The sequence below is a fragment of the Ambystoma mexicanum genome, chromosome 5p, assembly GCF_040938575.1.
Source record: "Ambystoma mexicanum isolate Mex_15411 chromosome 5p, UKY_AmexF1_1, whole genome shotgun sequence".
Classification (NCBI taxonomy): Eukaryota; Metazoa; Chordata; class Amphibia; order Caudata; family Ambystomatidae; genus Ambystoma; species Ambystoma mexicanum.
This window is the reverse complement of record NC_090930.1, coordinates 759571025-759595447: the sequence shown is the minus strand read 5'-3', so window position 1 is coordinate 759595447 and position 24423 is coordinate 759571025. Positions and strand designations below refer to the sequence as shown.

The window sequence follows — 24423 nt, the reverse complement described above, 5'->3', positions numbered from 1 at the left end:
AACATTGCAGTGCACGCATGCTAAAGCCGCGCTTGCACCGTTCGTCGATTCATGTAATGGGCTGCGAGTGTAAACCCTGGGATGTGCACCAACTCCGTGGGTGGCGCATGCGGGCGCACATGTCACTAAACGCTGTGCGTGATGTGCATAGGGAACGTGCACAACGTGGAGCGCACACAAGAAAAGTGGGCGGAACACGGGGCGTAACACACGGAATGGGGAACAACGCATGAAATTGTGGGCGTTACGGGGGAGGCGGGAGGAGTATGGGAGGTAAATGCTCGCAACGCCCACACGCGCGCTAACATGATGTATTCATGGAATCGAACAGGGGAAACCCGTGTGCCAAAAAAGACGCGCACAGGCCTTAACACTTCCGCCACAAGAAGGCAGGTGGTAGCGTCCCTGCGCATTACAAAAGTGTGCACAAACACATATATACAGCTAAGATGAATGTCCCATTCTGTGTCCCCCCCTAGGAGAAATGACATGTCACGCAATGCACAGGCATCCCATAAAAGCAAGAAAAAGATGAGCGACCCCTGTAGCCCACTTGTGTTTAAAAAAAAAAAAAAAAATACACGCAGTTCGCTGTGGCAGCCAGGAACCGAAAAAATACGTACGTCATCAACACGCAGGCTAGTATGGCCGGGAAAAAAAGGGTATGCGACAAACGGGGACACCCCCAGTGGGAAAAATAGCGTGTGCGACTCACCGTCTGCCTTGCGTATAGTAGAACGCGTAGCCAACACCCACCCGCTGTGAAGTAATCGCGTGTGAACCCCAACGCCTGTAAAACACACTCACCGCTTTCCCTGAAAAGCACGTACAGAGCGATGGAAACCCATGTGGGACCTTCAACCTGTGCCAGGGGAAGGCCTGCGCATGTCACGTCACAGACGCGATTACGTGCTAAGGGCCTTTCCTCGAATTACACGCTGACATGCAGTTTTTTCATGTGCCAATTCACTCTGAATCAAGCTGGCCACGCGACAACACACGGAAGACCACGCTCCTGCCCAGAAGGCCGTTTTCCTGCCCCCCAGAGCCCGCTCCCACCTGCCATCTGCTAGCTGCTGCTGCCGCCTACCTGCTGGCCACGTACCCTGCTATTTGGTGCCTGCACGTTAGCCATCTGCAGGGGTCCAGTTGCTGTGAACACCCCTGCTGGAACAGAAGACTCCCGACTGGTGTTCCATCGCTCCACAGCCCAGCACCAGGACCCAGTTGCCCACCCACACCTGCCTCGGGGGTTGCCATGTCGGGGGAAACACCATCGGAGACCACTGGCAACCCCCAGCTAGAGAGGCAGAGGGCTCCCAGCTTCAGTGCCGCAGAAGTTGGTATCCTGGTGGAGTAAGTCCTGGTGCATTATGATGCCCTCTTTGGAAGTGCACGCGCCGACAATGAAGGACCAAAGAGGATCTGGAAGGACATTGTGGCTGCCATCAACATGGAGGGGGTGGTAGTCTGCGACATGGCACATGTCCGGAAGCGCTGGGAGGACTTCAGGTCCAGGACCCTGAGCAAGGCCCGGCTCCTCTTGAAGGCAAAGCATGCAGAGGGGTGCCAGGTCCGCCTTACCAACATCCAGATGAGGGTCCTGGAACGCATACACCCAGCACTCCACCTCCAGGTCCTTCAGATGCCGACCCGTCCGGAGTCGACCGGTAAGTGTACATGCGTACTGATTGGACGCAGTGCCTGTTGAGGTGTGCCAGGAGTGTGCAGGTTGGACATAGTCTTGAAAGGGCCATGTATGGATGTGTATGTACAGGGACATGTGGTTGCCGCATCTGAGTCCAGTCATGTGTGAGTCACATCAATGGTGTATGTGTTCAAATGCATGATGGCCAAATGCATGTGTGGGTGCACACATGTTTACATTTCTGTGTATGTACTAGGGCATGGTTGGGGTGTGACACATGGATGCTGGTTCCACGTTCATGTACATGCACGGTGTACATGTGCTTATGTGTGTATTTGACACGTGTGCCACTGTGATACACCATAGATGCATGTGACACCGACATGTAGGAGGCGGATTGGCAGATGTTACATAGTTGCCGATTTCACTGTGAGAGGTGGTGGAAATGTACAGATGCATGTAGGTCTGGTGCCGTGTGTGCATGTGTTCGGCACTCCCTGTGTTGCATGTGACGTCAGGCTGACCTTTGGATGCTAATGCTGTTGTTGTATGTGTATGGATTGTGCTGCCTGCTGCATCATTCCTGTTAATTAGTGCATGTGTGTGGGTTTAAATGATGTGTCCTGCGGAGTGTGATGCCATCTGTGAAGTTTGAGACTGCCACTCATGTGCAACTGTCATGTGTGTATCAGACCATTGTACATTGCCCTGATGCCTGTGTTCTCTCTCTCTCCCTGTCTGCAGTGTCAACTGATGAAGAGGGCGGAGATGGTGCTGTGGAGCAAGGCCCAGCACCCCTCCCGGATTGTCATTGCTTCGGGGAGTGAGCAGTCTGGTGCCGCGTACGCGGCGCCGCTACTGAGGGTAAGTCCAAGAGGCGGAGGTCGGAGGTGGACTCCTCGGCAGCAGAAGGGGCAGCTGAGACCCCACAGGGGCCTATGGAGGAAGATGGCACAAAGTCATCCAGGTTGTCTGGGGGGAGGGGGTTGTGGGGGGGAGCGCGGTGGGGGGTTGGTTGAGGAGGAGGCCGTGGGAGGCCCATGAACGGGGCCTGGAGGGGGGAGGGGGGGAGGGGGGAATTCCACTGGTGCTAGTGGTGCAGTCCAGGGGCAGGTACCGGAGACAGCACAGGCAGCCACGGAGGTGCCTGTGTGTAATCCTGTGACTGCATCATCCAGCACCAGCAGGGATGCCTTGGTCCAGACCGGTTTTCAGGGAGGGGATGCACAAACAACTGGCCTTCCTCTCCCTGCGGACGTGGCAATCCGGGACCGTGTTGAGCCTGTCCTGGCTGGGGTGGCGTTGTGTCAACGTGGCATTCGGGAAGACGTGCAGGGTTCCCGTGTGGACAATGCATGTTTTTTCAGCTGCCTCGCTGACCGCGTCGACCTACTAGGACGGGTCACCAGTGCTGGGATCCTCCGTGTGCTGGACCTTCTACCGACCCCCTCCTCAACTAAACCCCCTATGCGCCAGTCGTCCTCCATGCCATCTTCCCGCCCATGTATCACCTGGGCACCCTGTGGAGCTGGCCCTGACCCAGCGGCCAGGCTGGTGGACAACACATCCCTGCCACAGTCGGGAGTCTGAGGTCCAGCAGATGTGGCCACCCCAACAACTGGACCCCAGCATGAGGAGGACGTGCAGGCCGCGACAGGCAAGGCACATGCACGGCAGCAGCAGGCTCAAGGTGGGAGCGATGATGGCTCGGGCCATCAACATCACAGGGGCAGGCATCGGCCAGAGGGCAGGACCACCCTGGATTGGGAGTGTCTTCCGTGCGGCAGCGGTTGGGCCGGAAAATAGATGCGGAGCAGCGGCGGGCGGAAGAGGCACGGCTCACTATGGTCAGGGCGGAGAACTCCATGCGCAGGGCTTTGAGGCGGGTTGAGTGCCTCGAGGCAATTTGCAGGGAGTAAGAGGTGGACATGGCTTTATCCCTGCGAGACCTCTGTGCCAGGGAAGAGGCCCGACCTCCAGGACATTGAAGAAGAGTTCGATGATGCCCTGGTCCGGGACATCAACAAGTGAGCCGTTGGACTTGCCCGCCGCCTTTGTAAATAGTTCTGTAGGTGTAAGTTTCCTTTCTATTTTTTTTTCCTTTGGGGCGCATGGACTATGCCCCGCCTTTTTGTATATAGTTATTACTTGGGTAGGATTTAGGTTAGGTTTCCTTTGGATTGTTGGGCTCATGGACCCTTGGATGTTCATTTGTAAATAGTTTTGGACCTGGATTTCATTTTCTTGGACCCATGGTGGAATACTTTGCTTTTTTTAAACTCTAATTTTTGTTTGAAGGACAGCCCCATTGGAGCCTTTTTACTTTGGATTTTATTGGTTACAGCATTAATTTATTTTTAATTTTTTGGACTTCCGGACTTACAATACACTTTTTTTCTATACTTTACTTGTGTGGTCTTCTCATTTGTTTTGTGCATGTCACAATGTGGTTTTTCAGTCATGTGTCGCCATTGTGGGGGTCTGAGGGACATATATTCATGGGCATGCTGGTTATTTTCTTTCATGACATTGGGAATTCAATGTGGAGTGGATGGAATGCTTGGTTGGGTGTTTGGACTGGGGTGGCGTGGTGTGGGATTTGGGTGGCCATGAGGGCCATGGGTCTGGAGTGTGATGACATGTCGGGTGGGGGGACATGAGTCGGGGCCTGTGCTGGCAGGTGCCCGTCAATGGTGGGTGGGTGGGGGACATGAGTCGGGGCTCACAATTGCGCTCACAAGTGCATGGTGCCATGTGGGTTGCCTGCAGGGCATGGAGAGGGGGGAAAGGGCCACACCCGGGAGGGGCACCCCCGAAATACACGTACCCCGCTCGCCCAAGGCCTATCGCGTGTGAAACTTCCCCCGCACTCCCAAAATACACGCAGGCACCCCCTCCACCCTGGGCATGCCCCACAGGCAGTCCACTCACCCTCCCCATGCCCCGCAGGCAGGCCATCCACCCTGGCCATGCCCCACAGGCAGCCCACACCACAGGGGGTGCTTTTTCTACGCAATTTACATGGCGCGAGCGGGGTACGCATAGTATTTTCACGTGATTACAGTGTAACGGCCCTGTAAGCTGGTCCGGGGTTAGCGCAACGCTGTGCGCTGCATTGGGGATTTCAGTGGCTTTTCCTTGCCAAGGGGCGTTCTTGGGGGCCTAACTGGCGCTGCGGGATATTCTCTGCGCCAGCGCTGAAAATGGCTTGGAAATTCCATGAATACGCGGTGCGCCAGAATGCTGTTTAGCGCACACGGCTGGCGCACGCTCCCTCTCTGCGCTGCTCGCATGCGCTGAAATCTATGAATTACCCCGGAAGTATGTAATAATTAAGCTCACCACCACCACAACATAACACAGCCATGCAAAATAACACCTCACCAATAAATACAACCCAAAATGCCTAGAGTCTTCAATACCAACATTCTGAACACAATCCAACAAACAAACTAACACACATCATGTCACTGTCCTATAAACACTATTACACTGCTACCAAGCGGTACACACATTTTTTGAAAACCTATCCCCTAAGCAGCCCAAATACCACAGTCAATTTCTTTGGTAACATGGGTGTGTTATGCTGCAGTGGTTGTAGCTAGGGCCTAGAGTGTTGGGTGCATGGCCCAAGGCCTACGGCACTTCGGCCATGCACCCAAGACTCTAGGCCCTATCCACAACCACTGCAGCATAATAACACCCAGAGAAAAATAAAATGTCAAATAACCACAACCCAAAAACATAATACATCCACCTCAAAACCTACCCACTTTAATTAACATTCTAAAAAATTATTACAACCAACGTACACTTCAGTACATACCCTCTTCACCCAATTCTCTTCTAACGACCCAAAACCAACATCATACTAAACTAAAATAGCCAGTAGTGCGCCCAGTGTTTATTATATTCGCGAACACATCGCAACCGTCTCCTACCTAAACAAATACAGCATTTGACCCATCTCTTACTCCCCCACCCTTACCAAGCACCCATACACACCAACACACACCCCAAAATTGGATTTATGCTCCCTTCCAGCGCATGTCCGCGCATCCAATATGGCGGGCGCATCCAATATGGCGGGCGCATCGAAACAATTTGATGCACCTCACGCCTCATCCCAGTCAATCAGACAACACGTTGCGTGTCCGTGGACATGACGCAAGCCGATTATCCAATCTGTGTCTTGTCTGCACAGCGGACATAAATATCACAAATGTTTTTGCCTTAAGTTTTGTTTGTTTTTTAAAAAAAAAAAAATACTGGACGTATTTACACCCAATTAACAAAAGCACGCTTTCGTGACCAAGTCGCCGCTCCTGCTGCAAATTTGGTGAAAATCCATCCAGCGGTTTGGGCACTAGGCGCGACAGACATTTCTTCCCTTTATGTCTATGGGGAAAAAAAGAAATTTTGACCAAACCTGCAGAAAAATTCAGAGTGGGCCATATAATTTTTGCAAAGTTTGGTGAGGATTCGTCCAGGTGGAGCGAAGTTATAAGCGGCCCAAAAAAGTGCTCTTCCTATGAGATGAGCAACTTAACCATAACTACATGGCTTCTACTGCAGGCCATGTTATATCTATATCTCTATCTGAGGCTTGTGAAATCTGCTTGGATCACATGCTGTGCATAGGACGACATCTGGTGGAAGCTGCAGAGTATTAGTTGTTGTTTTCGAAACTCGAAAGGGAACGTCGACAGGGCATGCCAGTAATATAGTATCCCTAGTGTGACGTCCACTGTACCCATGATCCTTCATGCGTAGAGGTCCCTCAGATTGTTTTTTTCGCCATTATCGGATTATTATCAAATTCAAAATATATTTTTCTTGCTATCCTTTATAATCACTGACTACTGATACAACCCGACGCCGGTGAAGAACAAACAACCGTCGAAAGACTCCCGTCGATGGATCTGTTCCGGTTTTGGAAGGCCGCTATGGGCTTCGGCCGAGATAGTAGGGAGAGAGAGGGGAGGTCATACTATAATGTATATACCCCTTTTCGTACAATACATTCGCCTAACTGCCGTATCATTCTGTTATGGAAAGGACCCTCTTTAAATTGTGCCTCAAGTGCAACAAAAAGTTCCTATGGGTGGACAACCACTTTGTGTAACCACTGTCTCCCTCAGGGCCACGTCGAGGGTTTCTTGTTGAGCGTGTAGTCTCTTCAAACCCAAGACACTTACAGACTGCCTAACTTAGCGCTGGGCTCATCATGCCAGGCAACTTGAGGCCATGGAAGTTGAGGGTGCTTTCAGCGACGACAGTAACACTGCGGTATCCGATGGCGAAGGTGACAGGGTTACTCAAGTTTCCCAAGCGCAGCCCCCCGACCCCAACAGACAGGGCGGCCATGTTAGGTGGACTACACCTGGCGGCCTAAGCGCTCTCATTAACCCCCTCCAAACACACAACCCACTGCCGAGAATCGGCACGCGTGTCGAGCAAACTGCAACGTGCGACGTCCAGGGAAAGGTCCGCTGATCCGCTGTCCTCTGGGCACTCCAAATCGAGATCGCCACATGATAGATCATGACTGTCGAAGGACAGAACAGACGTCGCCGATTTAAAAAAAAAAAAAAAAAAATATTCCCGAAGATTGTGAGTCGGCTGACGAGACTTCAGAGCTATCCGTTGGCCGAGATTCAACATTATTCGTCGATAGCTGTAAAAAAAGCCCATACAACCCGGACTTGCACAATTAGTTAAAAAGCATGTACCGGAGGGCCTTGTAAGGTCAAAGGAGTCTAAAAAGAGCTCCTCTGAAACCTCTCATAGGGATAAGACACAGAAGGATAGGTCCCCCTCATGAAAGAAAGGAACCTGAAACACAGGATTCCCTTTCTTCAGCCTTGAAGGAAAAGGCTACACCTTCTAAAGTAATCCCACCGACTGCAGTGGACTTGGGTCTCCCTCCCCAATCTTTGGTCATACCTAGTTCTGCCCAATGGTCAGCTGAGGATATAGATAGGGTCATGAGAAGAATTACTTTCATGGCAAATTTTTATGAAAAGGACCCTAACTATTTTACAAGTTTTCACTCCACGCCTCCCACAACAGCAGCCTCTGGGTCACAAAACCCTGTTGAATCCCCTGCTAAAAGGTCTCGCCCCGGTGAACCACTGCATGATAAAACCACAATTGAACTATATGACCTGGACACGGATCATGAAGACCTCTATGACCAAGAAGCAGCAGACCCTTATTATAGAGATAATGAGGAGGGTAAACCTGATGCTGACATGTACATCATAGATTCACCAGTAGATCAAGACCCCCCCGATTGTAGATTCACCCATAGACAATCAACCTCTTCTTAACGAGGTACTTAACAAAGCGGCAGAACATTTTCAAATAGCTACCCAAGAGGGTCCACATGACAAAGATTTTGTGGATGAAATCTTGGGAGACAAGAAGGTGGTTACTCAGTTTATTCTACTTCTAAAGTCAGTCCAGCGGAAGGTACAACCCTTGCTGGAGACACCCAATCGGACGTTAACCCACGCATAGAGAAACTTTTCAGACCAGCACCATCAGACCTGCTATACATTAGGGCCAAACTAAAGCCTGACTCGCTAGTTGTTACTACAACAAGAAAGAGGGTAGTTACTCCCCTAGCCTCCTCTGAGGCTCCCCCAGACAAAGAAAGCAAAAGGCTTTACACAATGGGCAGGAAGGTGGCCTCTTCTGCTGCTTACCAAACCATAATTGCTAATAGCTCTACCTTATTAGCTAGTTAGAACTGTCATAAATGGCAAGAAAGTCTCAGCGTTACTTTAGTCAGCACCAGAACCCCTTAAGTCTCAGCACTGGGAGGGCAGTGTCAAGCTGTCTGCTAAAGAGCGGTCTTGACGCTGCAGACAATGCTGGCAGAATAATAGCTGAAGGTACCATTAAGCATCATGCTTGGTTACGCAAATCTGGATTTAAACCCAACGTACTCTTTGACAAGGCCGTCGAGGTCGCCTTGAAGACAGCCAAGGATGAGTATGATACTTTGAAATCTTTGGGCCAATTGACTAATAACCCTCTTGGCCAAAGGGGAAACAGCACTTTTCGTCGCACACGAGGACAATTTGCCCAGAGGGGTTCCTATAATCTGGTCAAGGTACGGCCTGGGGAAACAATTAAGGCCAAACCTCTCAAAATTACCAGAGAGGACCATGCAGATCTCGCAGTCGAGGAAGGGGTTCCTCCTCCAGAGGTGGTACCCCACCTCAGAAGCAGTGACATCCCGCTCCAGGTGCCCTCACATGCCTCTCCAGTAGGAGGGTGCATTTCCAAATTCACACAAGCATGGGAGGTAATCACCTTAGATGGGTGCTGTCCACTGCAGCGGGGCGAATATTGTATAGAGCTCCTCGAGCGACCCAGGAACCACCCCCATGCCAAAAGACCCACACCAAAGAAGGCCAGCGCATCCTCCTCCAGGAAATCGCCACCCTTCTCCCAAAGGACGCCATCGAAATCGTCCCGGCCAGCCAGGTAAACAAGGGTATTTATTCAACTTACTTCCTTGTGCCAAGTAAAGATCTAACAATGCGCCCAGTATTAGATTTGCGCCCGGCAAACAAATGGGTCAAGCCACAAAAGTTCTGCATGACTACACTGCAAGAGGTAATTCCTCTACTAAAAAGGGATTACATGGCAACACTGGATATGAAAGATGCCTATTTTCATATTTCAATGTTCCGAGCGCACAGAAGATTCTTGCGTTTCAAGATAGCGAACCAGCACTACCAATTCAAAGTGCTGCCCTTCGGAATGGCATCTGCGCCAAGAATATTCACAAAGGTACTGCAGTTGGTGGCAGCACACCTGCACAGGCAGGCAATCCCAGAGTACCCTTACCTGGATGACTGGCTGATTACAGGGGAGTCTCCCCTAATTGCAGGCAAACCATTCAAAAAACTATCAACCTTCTCTTTCAATTGGGCTTCTCCATCAACGAGAAAAAATCAAGCCTAGTGCCAAGCACAACCAAACAGTTCGTAGTAGCTGTCTTAAACACGGAAGAGGGGTTGGTCTTTCCGTCAGTGGAAAGAGTCCAGAACATGTTACTGCAAATGCCTCATTATCAGGCCGGCCGCCAGGTAAGGGTGCACAAAGCTTTGCGTTTGCTAGGCGTGATGGCATCTTGCATTTACCTGGTACGACGCGCGCGCCTGAGCATGCGACCCATGCAGGAGTGGGTGGCGAAACAATGGTCTCAGGCAGGTGGTCTGTGGGACGATCAAGTGCTCGTTTCGCCAACACTAAAATCTTTGCTGGTGGATAAGAGAAAATCTGCTGAAGGGGAAACCACGATCCAAAAGTACAAGCGATTGTCACGACAGATGCCTCACTCGCTGGGTGGGGGGCTCATTACCTTCACCACACACCACAGGGTCTGTGGTCTCGGCGGCTGCTCAGAACCGCATCAATCTGCTGGAACTACTGGCAGTATTCAAAGCCCTTCAGGCTTTCGAGTTTCATCTAGCGAACCAATCTGTGCAAGTCCTGGCAGACTGCACTACAGCGATGTTCTACATCAACAAACAGGGGGGCACATGTTCTCCAAATCTGTCCAGGCTTGCGCAACAAATTTGGAGATGGGCACTCAAACGGAAGATATTCCTATAATCACAGCATGTTCCAGGGGAACGCAACTCTCTATCAGACTCACTGAGCAGAGATACCCTACCAGAGGAACACAAATGGCGATTACACAAAGGGGTCGTAGAACACCTATTCTCTCAATGGGGTTACCCCACAATAGACTTGTTTGCTACAAGCGAAAACAGTCAATGCCCAGATTTCGTGTCCAGGATCCCCCAGCCAGGCTCCAAGGGGAACACCCTATGTGTCATGATCTCTGCTTCCAAAAGATCAGGACTTGCCCGACTCCCGTGGAAGCAGACCCCTAACCCCGGTTCCGAGTGCCAGCCAGTCCCAATTGGGACCTTTTGGACCCTGTCCTGGCGCCAGTGGCACCAAGCTCATAAAGATGCCCAGTCCCAGCGCTGGAAGCGCCGGGCTCATAATGCTTGGGTGGACTTACCTGCAGCAGACCATGCTGCTTACTTACCTGCCAGTTGAACCCCTGATCCTCTTCTGTTTGGGACTACTTTTCCTGTTGGGTGGGGCAGGAGCCACTCCCTAGGTTCAGAACACTGGAACTCTTCTGGAAAGCAGGAACTCTTTTCTTACCTAGGCGTGGCTGTGGAAGGAGACACCTAAGCACTACAGGAGGCTATTTAAACCACACCCGATGGATGAATCTTGCTTTGCGTTATTCTGCATTCTCTGCAGCAGAACGCTCATCGTGTCTTCTGCTTCTGATCCTGGGCCTAAGGGAACAAAGGCTTACCATCCTGGAATCCAGTCTTCAGCAGCACCTGTAAAGACAAAGAAAGAACAGGTTAGCACTACGGTCTTCAGTGGCAGCGCATCTCTTACCTGGTCCATCGGCTGTCACCAACGCCTCGCGCTGCATTCCGGCATCTGAAAGACAAAGGCTTACCTACTCTTCGCATGCTCCGGAGGTCTTCGCACTGCATTCCGGCATCTGAAAGACAAAAGCTTACCAGCCCTTCGCACGCTCCGGAGGCCTTCGGCGCTGCATCCCGCATCTGAAAGACAAAAGGAGGTGCGTTTAAAGACATTGGGCAACTTTATTACTCACGTGCCATTACTCCTTCCCACGCCGAATCCAGTGGGTATTCCAGCACCCTTCAGCTCCTCTAAAGCTCCGAACTTGTACCTGCAAGATAAAAGGGACAGTTAGTGCGCATCGTGAAGCAGGCTACAAGCGCTTACTTACGTGCTTCCAGGCGCTTCTATTCCTCACGCGGGTTCGATCCTCAACTCTCATCAGCCCGCCATCCGCCATCGCCGGAACCCTGCAAAACAAGAGATATCATTACAAAAGACTTTTAAGACATTTGAAGTGCCCAGAACTTACCGTTTGTGCAGTTAACGACGGACAGCAGTCCTCTGAGGTCAAGAGGCCTGCACCCTTATCCAGTGAAGAAACTGGTTACGGCACCCTGCCCCGAGGCAGATGGAGAGCTCGGCGTTCACTTACCTAAGGTGAGGGTGTTAACCTTTGGGGTTCTACAGGAGAAGAGAAAGGGAAGAAGAGAGAGGCACCCAATAACCCCAGTTCATTAATCCCATATTTTCTATCTGCAGACATCTTACTCTTCGAGTCAGACATACAGTGCACAGAGCTCCAGCCCAAAGAGCCAACCGTGTGTTACACATCACCTTTGAAGATACGGCATTCACCCAGTCAAGACCGGCGCCTATGCGGGAATCAGGTGAGCATTACACTATGGATGAGCTGGTCAGGGAAATTTGCTTACACAATCAGCCCCTCCCCGGCCCCCACCCCCGACACCTCTCATGAAGCAGGTGGTCAACAAGATCCACTAGGAACAGATGACGCTCATCCGAGTTGCTCCTATGGGTGGGCAAGACAACCTTGGTATCCACATCTGCACAAACTTCAATGTTCAATCCATCAAGCTCCTGTGCCTGTACAATCTGCTAACTCCGCACGGGGGACTAATAGTGCACCCTCAACCTCACTCAATTACCTTGGCAGCATGGCTCCTGAAGTCCGGACATTTTAACCTACCACAGAGATGTATGGATATCTTGAAGGAAGCAAGAGAACCTAACACTAGGCACTGTTATTTTGACAAGTGGAGAAGATTTGTAATTTGGTGCCAGACTAAACAAATTAACCCTATAGAATGTACTCAGTCCCACATTCTAATTTATATGCAACACTTGCTAGATTTGGGGTTAGTATTCAACTCCTTAAAGGTCCACCTGGCGGCCTTGTCAGCCTACACCACCTCCCACAATAAAGTCTCATGGTGGAAGGTGCCTCTCATCAAATCATTCATGGAGGGGGTAAAGAGACTTCACCCTCCAATTTCTAATCCGCCGCCAGGATGGGATCTCAATGTTTTACTCGCTAAGCTCATGGGACCTCCTTTCGATCCGATGCAGAAGTGTCGTCTTAAAAACCTAAATTACAAAACTGCCTTCTTAGTGGCCATCGCTTCCATAAGAAGAGTGAGTGAAATACAAGCATTGTCCGTGTAGGATACTTTCTTTGTTGTAAACAGGGATAAACTGGTTTCACGTACTCACCCTAGGTTCTCACCTAAGTTAATCTCCAAATGTCATGTAAAACAGTCTATTGAGCTACTGGCTTTCTTTCAGGAACCCACCAGCTCAGCTGAGTTAAAACTCCACACACTAGATGTGAGGAGGACGGTCCTCTACTATGTAGACAAGACCAGGCTGCTAAAAAAACAGATCAACTGTTTGTCTCCATAGCACCAGAAGGAGAAGGAGACCGCATTTCAAATAATGCCATCTCCAGGTGGATAGTCAGATGCATTCAATTGTGCTATTCCCTATTCAACAAGACGCTGGCTTTTACGCCCAGAGCTCACTCCACAAGGAGCACAGGAGCCACTCTGGCTTTCATTGCAAATGTCCCTCTAGACGGCATTTGCAAAGCAGCTACATAGAGCTTGGTACACACTTTCACTCAGCATTATTGAATTGACTCTCATTCCAAGACAGATACACAAGTGGGACAAGCGGTTCTAAGACATTTATTCGCTCATGAACCTTCTCACATCCCACCTCCTCCTTCCACTGCTCGCTAACCTATGCACAGCATGCGATCTAAGCAGATTCCACAAGCCTCAGAAGGGATACATTACTTACCGTAGTCGTATTTCTGATGCTTGTATCTGCTTAGATTCACATGCGGCCACCCTTCCTCCCCTCGGAGAGAAGGCGCATGGATGCTTAAAAGCGTGTCGAATACGTATCTGCTTGGATACAATTGTACTCGCGCTACACTTCATGCTACCTCATGTCAGAAAAATAACAATCTGAGGGACCTCGACGCATGAAGGATCATGGGTACAGTGGACGTCACACTAGGGATAGTATTACTGTCACTCCCTGTCGACGTTCTTTTTCAAGTTTCGAAAGAGTAACTCTAGTACTCCGCAGCTTCCACTAGATGTTGGCCTATGCACAGCATGTGAATCTAAGCCGATATAAGCATCAGAGTCATGTATCATATATATATATATATGAGCTAATTTGCATACTCACAATACCTTGCTGTTGTGGCTCAGAACTGGAGGTGAACTTCCAGCGATGGCTACTAGGTGGCGTTGTGTAATGTGACTTGGCTCAAATGGACGTTCCTACTTATATATATATATATATTAAGCCTACTTTCACAAGTTGTTATGGTATTCAAAAATTAATTTATTGACTAAAAAGGGGAAAAGAGAAAATTGCAGGAAAATAGAATTTTCAAATGATCAAAACAGTTGAATTAGCCACAGATGTTAGAGCTGTCAATGACAACATTTAAAATGCAAATACTATAGTTCATGTGATGTGGGAGGATAGCTCAGGGGCAACACATTTGTTTTAAAAGCAAGACAATGCAGAGCAACGAAAGTTAGAATCCTGGTCCCACACTTGGAGACTGGTTTCCTGTAGTAAATGTATTATAAAAGATGAATTCATTCACATGTCAGTAGGTAGTGGACCTTATGGCACCCAGGGTTTATGTATTAAGCAGCTATCCTGAATTATGTGACAAATCTGAATCTAGGGATGTGAGCCTGCTCTGCAACACCCTCCCTAGGGGCGAGGCAAATGGGACCTCTCCGGGAGAGACTCCCCCTTTGGGGACAAGGATTCCTGTTCCTGTGAGGAACTCCCTAAGAAACCTTCTAGCAATACCTCTTCAAGCACTTCCATGAAAGAAAGATGGGAAGAAACTACCAAAATGTTACTGAGGCTTTGACCACTCCTTTAAAAGAAAAGCCAATTTTTACTGAGACGAAGAAGATCTATGAAGAATGTAAAACAAACAGAGAAGAAGGCGTTCAACTCTTATTCAAACTTCCTTCTGACCCTCTTGCTTCTTCCATCATCCCAAACTGCCTATCTGCTATCCAGTCCTGGCGCACCTCCAATGATCTCAGCAAGACTGAGATTGTTCCTATTGGGACACCTGCTCCCTTTCTTCCCTTCTCCCTCTATGGGCTATCCGCCCTTCTCCTTCATCCTTAGCCAAAAACCTTGGAATCCTTCGACTCATGTCTCTCCTCCCTCACATCCAGGACATTGCCAAGAAGTCCAACTTTCAACTCTTCCATCACAAAGGAATTCTCTATTCTCACTTTCACCCAGAAGCTCAATGTTACCATAGCTCTTGATTCTCTCTAGGCTTGGCTACTGCAACAGCCTACTCTTTAATCTACCCTCTTCTTCTCTACAACCCCACCAGCTAATCAAGAATAGGGCAGCAAGACTTATCCTTGGCCTCAAACCTCTCTCCTGCCCTAAAAACTCTTCACTGGCTCCCTGTTGCTGCACACATTAAATTCAAATCCCTCTGCATCATTCACAAGGCTGTCTGGGGCCTGGGACAGCGCCATCTGCAACTTGGTATCACTAAATATTCTCCTTCTAGACATCTAGGTTCCTCTGGTACCAACTCTCTACGTGTGAAGCGCTTCGTAAACAGAGGGCTGAAGGCCAATCTCTTGCTTCAGAAGGCACCCTCCTTTGGAACAGCCTCCCCTTCCTCTTGAGCCTGACCTCCTCAAATTCCAGAAGCTCCTGAAGACTTTCCTTTTCTCTTCCCTCCTTCCTCTGCTAACCTCAGTCGCCACAATTGGTGACCAGGGCCCTTATGTATCCGCAGGGCCCTTGACTCCCACACCCAATTGTCCCAGCTTCTGCCTACACACAGCACTTGCCTTGGCACCCACCGGCCTACCCTCAATACTCTCAAGGCCTAGTAGGCACGTCTTTAACCTCCAGTGTGTGTATCTAGTTTCAATCCCCTGTTCCCTCCCTGTTGCCATGTGGGCACTTAGAAACACAATTTAATTGTTGCATAAGCGCTTAACAAATCCACAATAAATAAATAAAGGAATATTGGTTTCCGCTTGGAACTCGCACAACTACATCATAAAGAAAAGGGGAGGAGGCAGGACCCACTGAAAGGAAGCCCGCAAGATATAACATTGCTTGCTGGCTTGTACACGGACTAGAGAGGCCGTTACCCCCCCCCGGTGTTGCCCACAGAACGGGTACATAAGGCTATTCGCACCCCGGGTTACCAAATGGGTAACCCGGGATGCTAAAAAAAAAAGATGTTCTTTCCTACAACAGGACGCAGCGTGTGTCCCATTGTAGGAAGGAAAATCCTTTACCAACATGGCCGCCATGCAAAGGGAAGGCAGGGCTCTGTACGAAGCCCCTTTTCCCTTTCCATGGCGGCCATGGGAAGCTGCCGCCGCAGCCAAAATAAGGTAAGTGGGGGTGGGGGGGGGTTAATAATGGGGAAAAATGGGGACGGAGGGTGTGGGGGGAGATGGCAGCGGGGGGGAACCAGTGTTCAAGCCAGCGTTCCTCACCACCTGATTGGCTAGCTCCCCCGCCCGGGATCCTAATAAGAGATCAGTGGGGTCACTCTCCCAGGAAAGCTGTATCCCCCTCCAGCAAAATATCCTACCACCTTTTTTTATTTATTTATTTTTTACAATTTTATTTATATTTGCACACAGGTTATGCACATACATTAACAATTTTCAGTTACATAGATATTCCACAAATACAGTTCAATTGCCTTATGTATTCATAGTTTCTGATTCATTGAGGTCATTCAAATATTGCTTGTATCATGACCATATGTGTCTGGGCCTATTATGTGGCGTGACAGTTAATATAAACTCTCCACCGTATCATTAATCCACACCATATTCCTATTCCAGTCTGTTATCGTGGGGGATTGGACATTTCTCCATCGCATTAATATGACCCTTTTGGCTACGAGTAGACTCAGATTCAGAAGTTTCTGCCAAGTTGGGTTCAGTTTCCCTACAGCACCAAGCATACAGATGCGCGGTGTCCACACAATCTGTTGTTCTGCCATCTTGTCAAGAGCCCCACAAACTTCAGACCAATATTTCCCCAATTTGACACAGTCCCACAGCATATGAAATATATTTGCATTTTCAGATTTACATCTTGGACAGGTACCATTCAGTGTGGGATATATTTGCTTAAGTCTTTATGGCTTGTAGTGCGTCCTGTGTACTATTTAGTAATGTATCATTTTAAACCTAGAATTGCACGATATCTCTTTAGTCAGTGCACAGATCCGGGACCATTCCTGATCATCTATCAGTTGTCCCAGGTCTTGTTCCCACTTCCCTTTAGCTGTGTGGATTACCGCTGGGCGTGTTTGTATCATAGTTTTGTACAGCTTCGAGGAAGTGATCTTCTGGGTCCCTTCCATAAAAATATAGCCTAGGGCCATATTTATTTCTGCTTCCTCTGGGAATGTTGGGTGGATGTGTTGTGTGAGGACTACCACTTTGTGATATTGCTGCTTATACGTGTGCGTGTTACCCAACGTATCTTTAATATCCTCCCATGATATAAAATGTTGGTCCGGGAACAACTGGCCCCATTGTGTGATACCTCTAGCGCTCCAATGCCTCGCTATTTCACCTTCAATATTGAATTGTGTGTATGGGTCTCCCCATATTGGCATGCTCAGATGATATAGTTTCTTTGCACCAAAGATGTCTGTGGTTCTGGACCATGCAGTGATTGTGACTTTTAAGGGGTTGATTGTATTGTTTCGGGTTGGGTCTGGTCATCCTCTGGAGCGCCTCAATCGCCTCTTTCTCTTGTGTTGACAGCGAGGCGTCTGTAGGGTTAAGAAAGCATGCGGCCCATCTGGCTGCCTGTTGTGCCTGAGCTGCTAAGTAATAAAGCTCTGTCTGGCGCCATCAGTCCTCCCCTTGGATATGTGTCTGTCAATATGCTCCAGCTTAGTCTAGGGTATCCGCCCCATACAAAAGCTATGCAGGCACTATTGATTTTTGTGACTAAAGTACGTCCGGGCCACACCGGAACCATATTAAAAAGGTAGAAAAGTTTCGGAAGTACTGCCATTTTGATTAGGGCTATCCATCCTGCCATTGATATTGGGAGTGTATTCCATCGTTTCATTTTAGTGCAGAGTGTTTCCCCTAATGTCGTGTAGTTTAATGCACGGGATAACTGTGCTGTTCTGGCTATATGAGCGCCCAGGTACACCATGTGTGTTGGACTCCATATAAGTCCGTGGACGTTTCGAGGTTGTGTTGTGGTGTCTGTGAGTGGAAATATTTCTGATTTGTGGGGGTTAAGACGCAATCCAGAATATTCACCAAATTTCCCAACCTCCGCCAAGACTTTGCCAAGCGTACTGTCAGGGTTTTTTAAATATAAAAGTATGTCTGCATAAAGTGTTATAATTTGTGGTTTGCCTTCGAGTCGTATCCCAAATGAGCTGTAGCGAGATCTGAGAATATCTGCCAGTGGTTCTATAACTAAGGAAAAAAGCAAGGGGGAGAGTGGGCAACCTTGTCTGGCACCTCCCAACAGTTCCAGTATGTCCGTAAGAGCTCCATTCACTCTGATCCTTGCATATGGTCGTGTGCATAGTACTCAAATCCACCTTATGAATTGTGGGCCAAACCCATAGTTACGTAAAACTCCAAAAAGAAAGGGCCATGACACCGGATCAAATGCTTTTCTCATGTCTAAGGATACCGCTATCCCTTGGGTCGTAGCAGGTATAGAATTCCATATCTATAGAATTCCATATCTGATGGCATCTTCTAATATTTGTGGCAGTGGATCTACCCATAATAAATCCGGCCTGATCCTCATGCACCATATACGGCATATATGGTGTGTCTCTTGTGCTAATATTTTTGCCAAGTTCTTGGCATCAGTGTTTATCAATGATAATGGGCGATATGATCAACATTCTCCCATTGTGGATCATATCCCAGGGGGTTTACCTGGTTTAAGCAGAAGTGATTGTTGCTTCCCTGGTGGTGTCGGCAAGTTCTCCTAATTCTAGAGCTTCCGTCCAGACAGAATGTAGTCTGGGTATTAGGATTTGATCAATTTCCTTATAAAATTCTGCTCCTTGCCCATCTGCACCCGGTGCTTTTCCATTAGGAAGATCTTTTATTGCTTCATAAATTTCAGCTTCGGTAATGGGTGCCTCCAGTAGTTCCCTTGTTGATTCTGCTATTAGCGTTGTTGGTATCTCGGAGAGGTATTGGCGTCAGTGACTGTGCCCTGGGGGGAATATAATTCTTTATAGAATTTGTAAAATGTGTCCTTCACTTAAGTTTGGTTTGTGGTAATTGTACCATCTTATAATTGTTTACAGGGTATACTAGTGGGCCCCCTTTCTCCACGCACTGCTCTGGCTAATAATTTCCCAGGACATTCCCCCTCCCCATATCTACGTGCAGCTGTGGGCCTATCAAAGTATCTTATCGCCTGGTCTGCTGCTTCTCGGTATTCCTCTAGTTTGGTCTTAATTTCAGCGCCCAATTGTGAGGTCGGGGTAGTGGCATACTGGGTTTGTAGTGATGTTAATTGTGTTTCGAGCCTCTCTATTCGTGCCCTAATATCTTTGAGGATTCCCCCTTAAATTGATATTGATTGGCACCTTATGCATACTTTAAATGCCTGCCACAGAGTGGTTTGAGTGGAAACCGAGTGCTCATTGATCTCGAAGTAGTCTTGCACATACTGTGCCATTGCTTCTTTATATACTATATCCCTTAGGGCTGCAGGTTTAATCCTCCATGGTGGTCTTGGACTGGTCCTATCTGGAATTTGAAACTTTAATTGTATTGGGGAGTGATCAGAGTAAGTTCTGGGGTGTATGTGGCATTTCGTTGCCCAGGCTATGCTATCCGTGTCTATTAACCACAAATCAATTCTCGAGTGCATATCATGGACAGTGGAGTAGTATGTGTATTCTCTCCCATCTGGATGTAATGTCCTCCACACATCCTTTAATTGTAGATCTGACATTTGTGTTTGTATAGTTTGTGCTGTTTTGGTTAGTGTCTTGGCCTGTGTCGATGTACGATCCTTCTGTATATCCAGAATTGTATTGAAATCCCCTCCGCAAAACACCGGAGCAGTAGGATATCTTGCTAGTTTTTTTAATACTGTGGTATAGAACTCTGGTTGATCGATATTTGGCCCATACAGGTTTAGAAAAACTATTTCTTTATCATAGAGCCTACCATGTGCTAAGACATATCTCCCCTCAGGGTCACATTCGATTCCATGAAAAACAAACGGAAGCGTTTTGTGTATTAGTATCGCCACCCCCCTTGCTCTAGTGGAGTAGGTCGTGGAGTATCGATGAGTGCCCCAGTTCGCAATCAATTGTTTACCCTGTCGGGGGCCTACATGTGTCTCCTGAAGGAAAACAATCCTAGCTTTTAGCTAGCCTATTTAAGTATGCCATGATCTTCTTTGTTTTGATCTTAGAGCCCAACCCCCTTATATTCCAGCTCAATACATTAATAACGTCTGTGTTAGATTTATCCATTATCAAAGAGGAATTTGCCATCTTATATATCTTGATGCATCAGTATTGCCATTCTAAAAGGTCCAGTGCTCGAAACCTGTGTGCTTTTTATGTTTACAACCTTGTTCATAAACCAATAACCAAACTCTCCCAAACATGTCCCTCCCCCCCATCCTCACAGTTCCCCAAACTTCAACCGTGTTTTGCTATTCTCCCGGTAACCTTCCCAACAACTTCTCAAGCACCCGCTACTGGGGGGTCTGCGGCGTTTCCCGAGCCAAGGCCATCATTAGGAATATGTGTTGCCTCCAGATCTGGCTTGTTACTCTCCTTTATGTTAACATCTTCGAGTCTGCATTTGCTATGCGCTTTTATCCTTCGAGCATGATTTCTTAACACCTGTTGCATGTGTCTACCGATTTGGAGCTTGTTTCTCCACTAGCCCCATTCATTTCATGAGCAAAATGTCTGCGTGGCTGTCTCGGGTTTCACTTAATAGTATTACTCTCACTTCAGGGCTGTTCTTTATTCAGGGGTATGGGTGTCTCTATGAAGATTGCGGCTTCCTCGCGGAACGTGAAAAAGAACGATTTATTTTGATGTTGGACCTTGAGTCTGGCAGTATAAAACATTGCATATTGTACCTGTCGATCACGTAACATCTTTTTAATTCCTGTGAACAGCTTTCTTTCCTGTTGAACTGCTAGGGTAAAGTCTGGAAAGATGCGTATTGTACTGGTTTCCCATTTCAACTCTTGCTTCTCCATTGCAGTCTTTAGGATCAGGTCTCTGTCTCTGTAATTAAGTATTCGGGCTATAATGGGCCTGGCGTACGCTTCAGGGTCAGTGATCTGTGCGCTCTTTCTACCATGAACACAGGTGACCATCCCGGTTCTCCCAGAAGGGTTCGCAGTAGATCTTCCACCGCCTTCTCCATCGTCCCTTTAATTGCCCCTTCCGGAACACCTATTATATGGATATTGTTCCTCCGTGATCTCACTTCTAAGTCTTCACATTTAGATTTCACTGTCCCTAGCTCAATGGCCATTGTGGACACTGTGTTCTTTAGCGTTTCCATATTGTCGTCCACCCCTGATATTCTGGTTTCTGCCTCCGTCATGCGTACCGTAGTTTTGTCAAGCTGTGTTTTGATACAAGCTACACTGGCCGTGATTCCGTCCAGTTTCTCCGTCAGTGTCGCAAATCCTTGTTGCATAGCCTGGAACACCGCTTGAGGATCCATCATTGAGGCAGTGGGGGTCTGGTCAGTCTGCGTTGGCAAGCCTCTTCTCTCTCGAGCATAGGTTCTTTCTGCGTTGCGGTTGTGTATTTTTCAATCGTTACTTTATTCCTTTTCGGGCCAAAGTTTTTGGGCATCCTTACTGATCAGGGAGATGTCGTTGCCCTCTGCCAGAGAAGCACAAACGTAATTGTTCCTGATTATGTCCCCTCAATACGCCGCACTGCCGTGTCTACTTAGTCTGGGCCTAATTGATGTTTCTATGCCGCAAGCGCAGTTTCCTACTGGAGCTCAGGTGTTGGGCTTTGCATAGCACAATTTCCTTTCTGTGTTAATATCGCTCATGTTGTTCGTACCGTAGTATAACTGTTCTCCCACAGTATGGTTGCCATTGTCACTGTTCCATGCAAGATTTTCTGCAGACTCTAATATTTATACCTCTGGATCGGTGCTTTCCTATGTGCAATTGCCACTAGGCACACCCCCAATTGGACTTTCAGCAGTCCCCACACTTTCTAGATGGGGGGGGGGGGGGGGAGATGAGCGAGCCGTCCCGCTATTCCCTCACATTACTTTATGTGGCTCAGGTCCTTGCCGATGCTCTCCGCTGATATTTCCACTCTGAAGCCGGGGGGTGTGATCTCCAGCCCCTCCCGGCACCGGTCTCCGTTCATGAACACCGGGGAGATCGTAGGCAGAGCGGCGGCCACCCGTCCTTCCCCACCCTCTAGCTGTTCACCAGCGCTGCTCGCTAATCCAGCGGTGAGCGTGGGGATATGCGATCGCGGTCGTGTGGCCTACCTTCTCCGCCCAAGGGCAGCGGGGGGTCCTCCTCCCGTGGCGAGAGTTATGTCGGCAGTGTGGGGGTCAGCGGGGTGCTCTACGGGGAACGGAGCGCCTGCGACACCTCCCCATGCTGAGATAGTTCAGTGCCTCGGCTGCAGCTTTCACCTCAGGAGCCTTCCGTGCTGAGCTCCTCCTCCCCTCCACTGGTGAGCGCGCTTCTTCGCGTCCCGCTCAGCCACCAGGTCAAATTTTCAGAAACCACTGCTCCACTTTGGCCCAAACTTTGTATAGGCACTCTTCGTACAATGATGCGCACGATCTTGAAAAATTGTGCCAAACCGGAGTAATTAAATGCAATATACAGGCTCTGTGGCCCAGGAAACTGCCGGAGGCTACACAGAGGCCGCCATTTCGTTCCTTGCGCAACAGAGCCCCTCATCCTACCACCATTGTTAATTTGCTTCAATTGGAGGATCTTTCAAAACCTATCATTTCATCCTCCTTGGTGACTCGGCTGCTAGAGAGATGTGCTCCCACTGCTGGCATCCTGCTTCTTACCCTCACCCGACATATTCACCCCATTCCAGATGTACTGCTCACCTTCCAAAAAAGACACCTCTACCTGATATCCCCACCCATGTGCCTAAAATTAGGAGTCTCTGCTGGGGGTGAAAGCAGGTGTTTTTGATGAGGGAGTCTATGGATGTCAATTGTGACGGAACTGCCTTTGGGTTGTTAGGATTGTTTCTTGTGAGGTTGGTAAGGGATGACTTTGGAGGGTAGGAAAGTGTGGAATGTAGCCAGATCATCCGACTTACAGAGATTTTGGGATTGCTATATAAATGGCTCAAAGTAGCTGTCCACAGCAAAATGCCCATACCATAGCAAAACGAAGGCGTAAAAGTGGACTTAATCTTTCTTTACATATTTTCAACTTTATGCAGCAGAGCAGTCATTTCCTCAATGGAACTGTTAATTTTCCTTTATCACCATAGTCTACATCAATCCTTTGATCTATAAATTGAAGATCTTTCACAGTAGGTCATTTTTTAACTTGTATTTTGCGTACAGCCATGAATTGAGGCCGAATTATTGATTACCATTGTACGAGTGGTTGTTCTGTTGACAAAATGTCATAGCCAGATCGTAAAACAATTGTTGCCAAAATACCACAACCAGATCGTAAAACAATTGTTTTACGATCTGGTTGTGGTATTTTGGCAACAGAACATCCACATGTACAATGGTAATCAATAATCGGCCTCAATTCATGTCTGTTAGTAAAACACCAGTTGAATAAAAGACCTGTCGCGCATGATATTTAATATTTATATTTAATTCTGACTCCTTGTTATTGGTACCGAGTGCTGATTCAAAACATGTTTTCAATTTAATAGCCAATCGGATAGTCCTGTAGTCATTGAGTGTATCATAAAATTAGATTTTCTCCTGTGTTGCAAGCCAATTTTGTTTGATTTGTTTTAACAGCATGTTTGGGAGCGACTTGCCACTGGCTTCAAACACAAGAACTTCCGAACCAGAGAAGGAGTCTGCATGTGTCTTATTGCAACTTTAAACACGTAAGACCAAATGCATTTCCATTTACATTAGCCTTTATAGGTTGCAATTTCTATAAATGAGTAAATGTAATCCTTTATTAGAAAACATGAACAGCAGGTATGTATTGGATTATGCCCAGGAGTCGCCGCGAATGACCTGTTAAAGGGTTTAACTTTACTGGTTTTTGTTGTCCTTTTTTTTTTTTTTTCCATTGGTCTTGCTCGCTAATTGTATAACAATAACCTTCTTCTCTTAACAGTGCTATTTTTAAGGTCTCATCATTCTGTGGAAAAACAAGCGAAGGCTCTCTGCCAGAGTTAAATTGTCAGGAAGGGACCTTGTTGAATGAGTGGCCTTGCTAGAATCTGGCCAAGAATGCTTCAATAGGAAGCCGGGGTGAGCCAAAACCATGACTCTAATCTGCCCATTAAGGAAAGTAGAAAGCTAAAGCGTTTTAAAAAGAGGACATTTTGGTGCATGTCTACATTTGTCTTCATTTATCAGTGCCTCGATGAGTTTGAAAGCCATTCGTTCTGGAGTTTAGTTGAGTTATACTTTAAGCTCAGTCTTGGATTCCAGACAGCCTCCTTTTTATAGGCGTGGAATTTGCGTTCTCCCACAGTATTCCTTGCATATTGGGCCTCATCACAAGTTGAGATTATGGCCGGATCACAGGTTTGGCGGAACGGTTGGTTCCCATTCCTGATTGTGCCCATTCAGGTA

The 24423-nt window shown here is 48.1% G+C and overlaps 1 protein-coding gene across 27 annotated transcripts in view; it reads left to right on the top strand.

Moving 5' to 3' along the window:
- Positions 1-24423, top strand: part of CLASP2 (cytoplasmic linker associated protein 2) — a 2478243-nt gene that overhangs the window by 204107 nt on the left and 2249713 nt on the right. For all 27 annotated transcript variants that reach the window (XM_069613152.1, XM_069613157.1, XM_069613154.1 and 24 more), the window contains exon 4: positions 23629-23720. In XM_069613152.1, coding sequence (XP_069469253.1) covers positions 23629-23720 — 92 coding nt within the window. The remainder of the gene's footprint in view (positions 1-23628; positions 23721-24423) is intronic.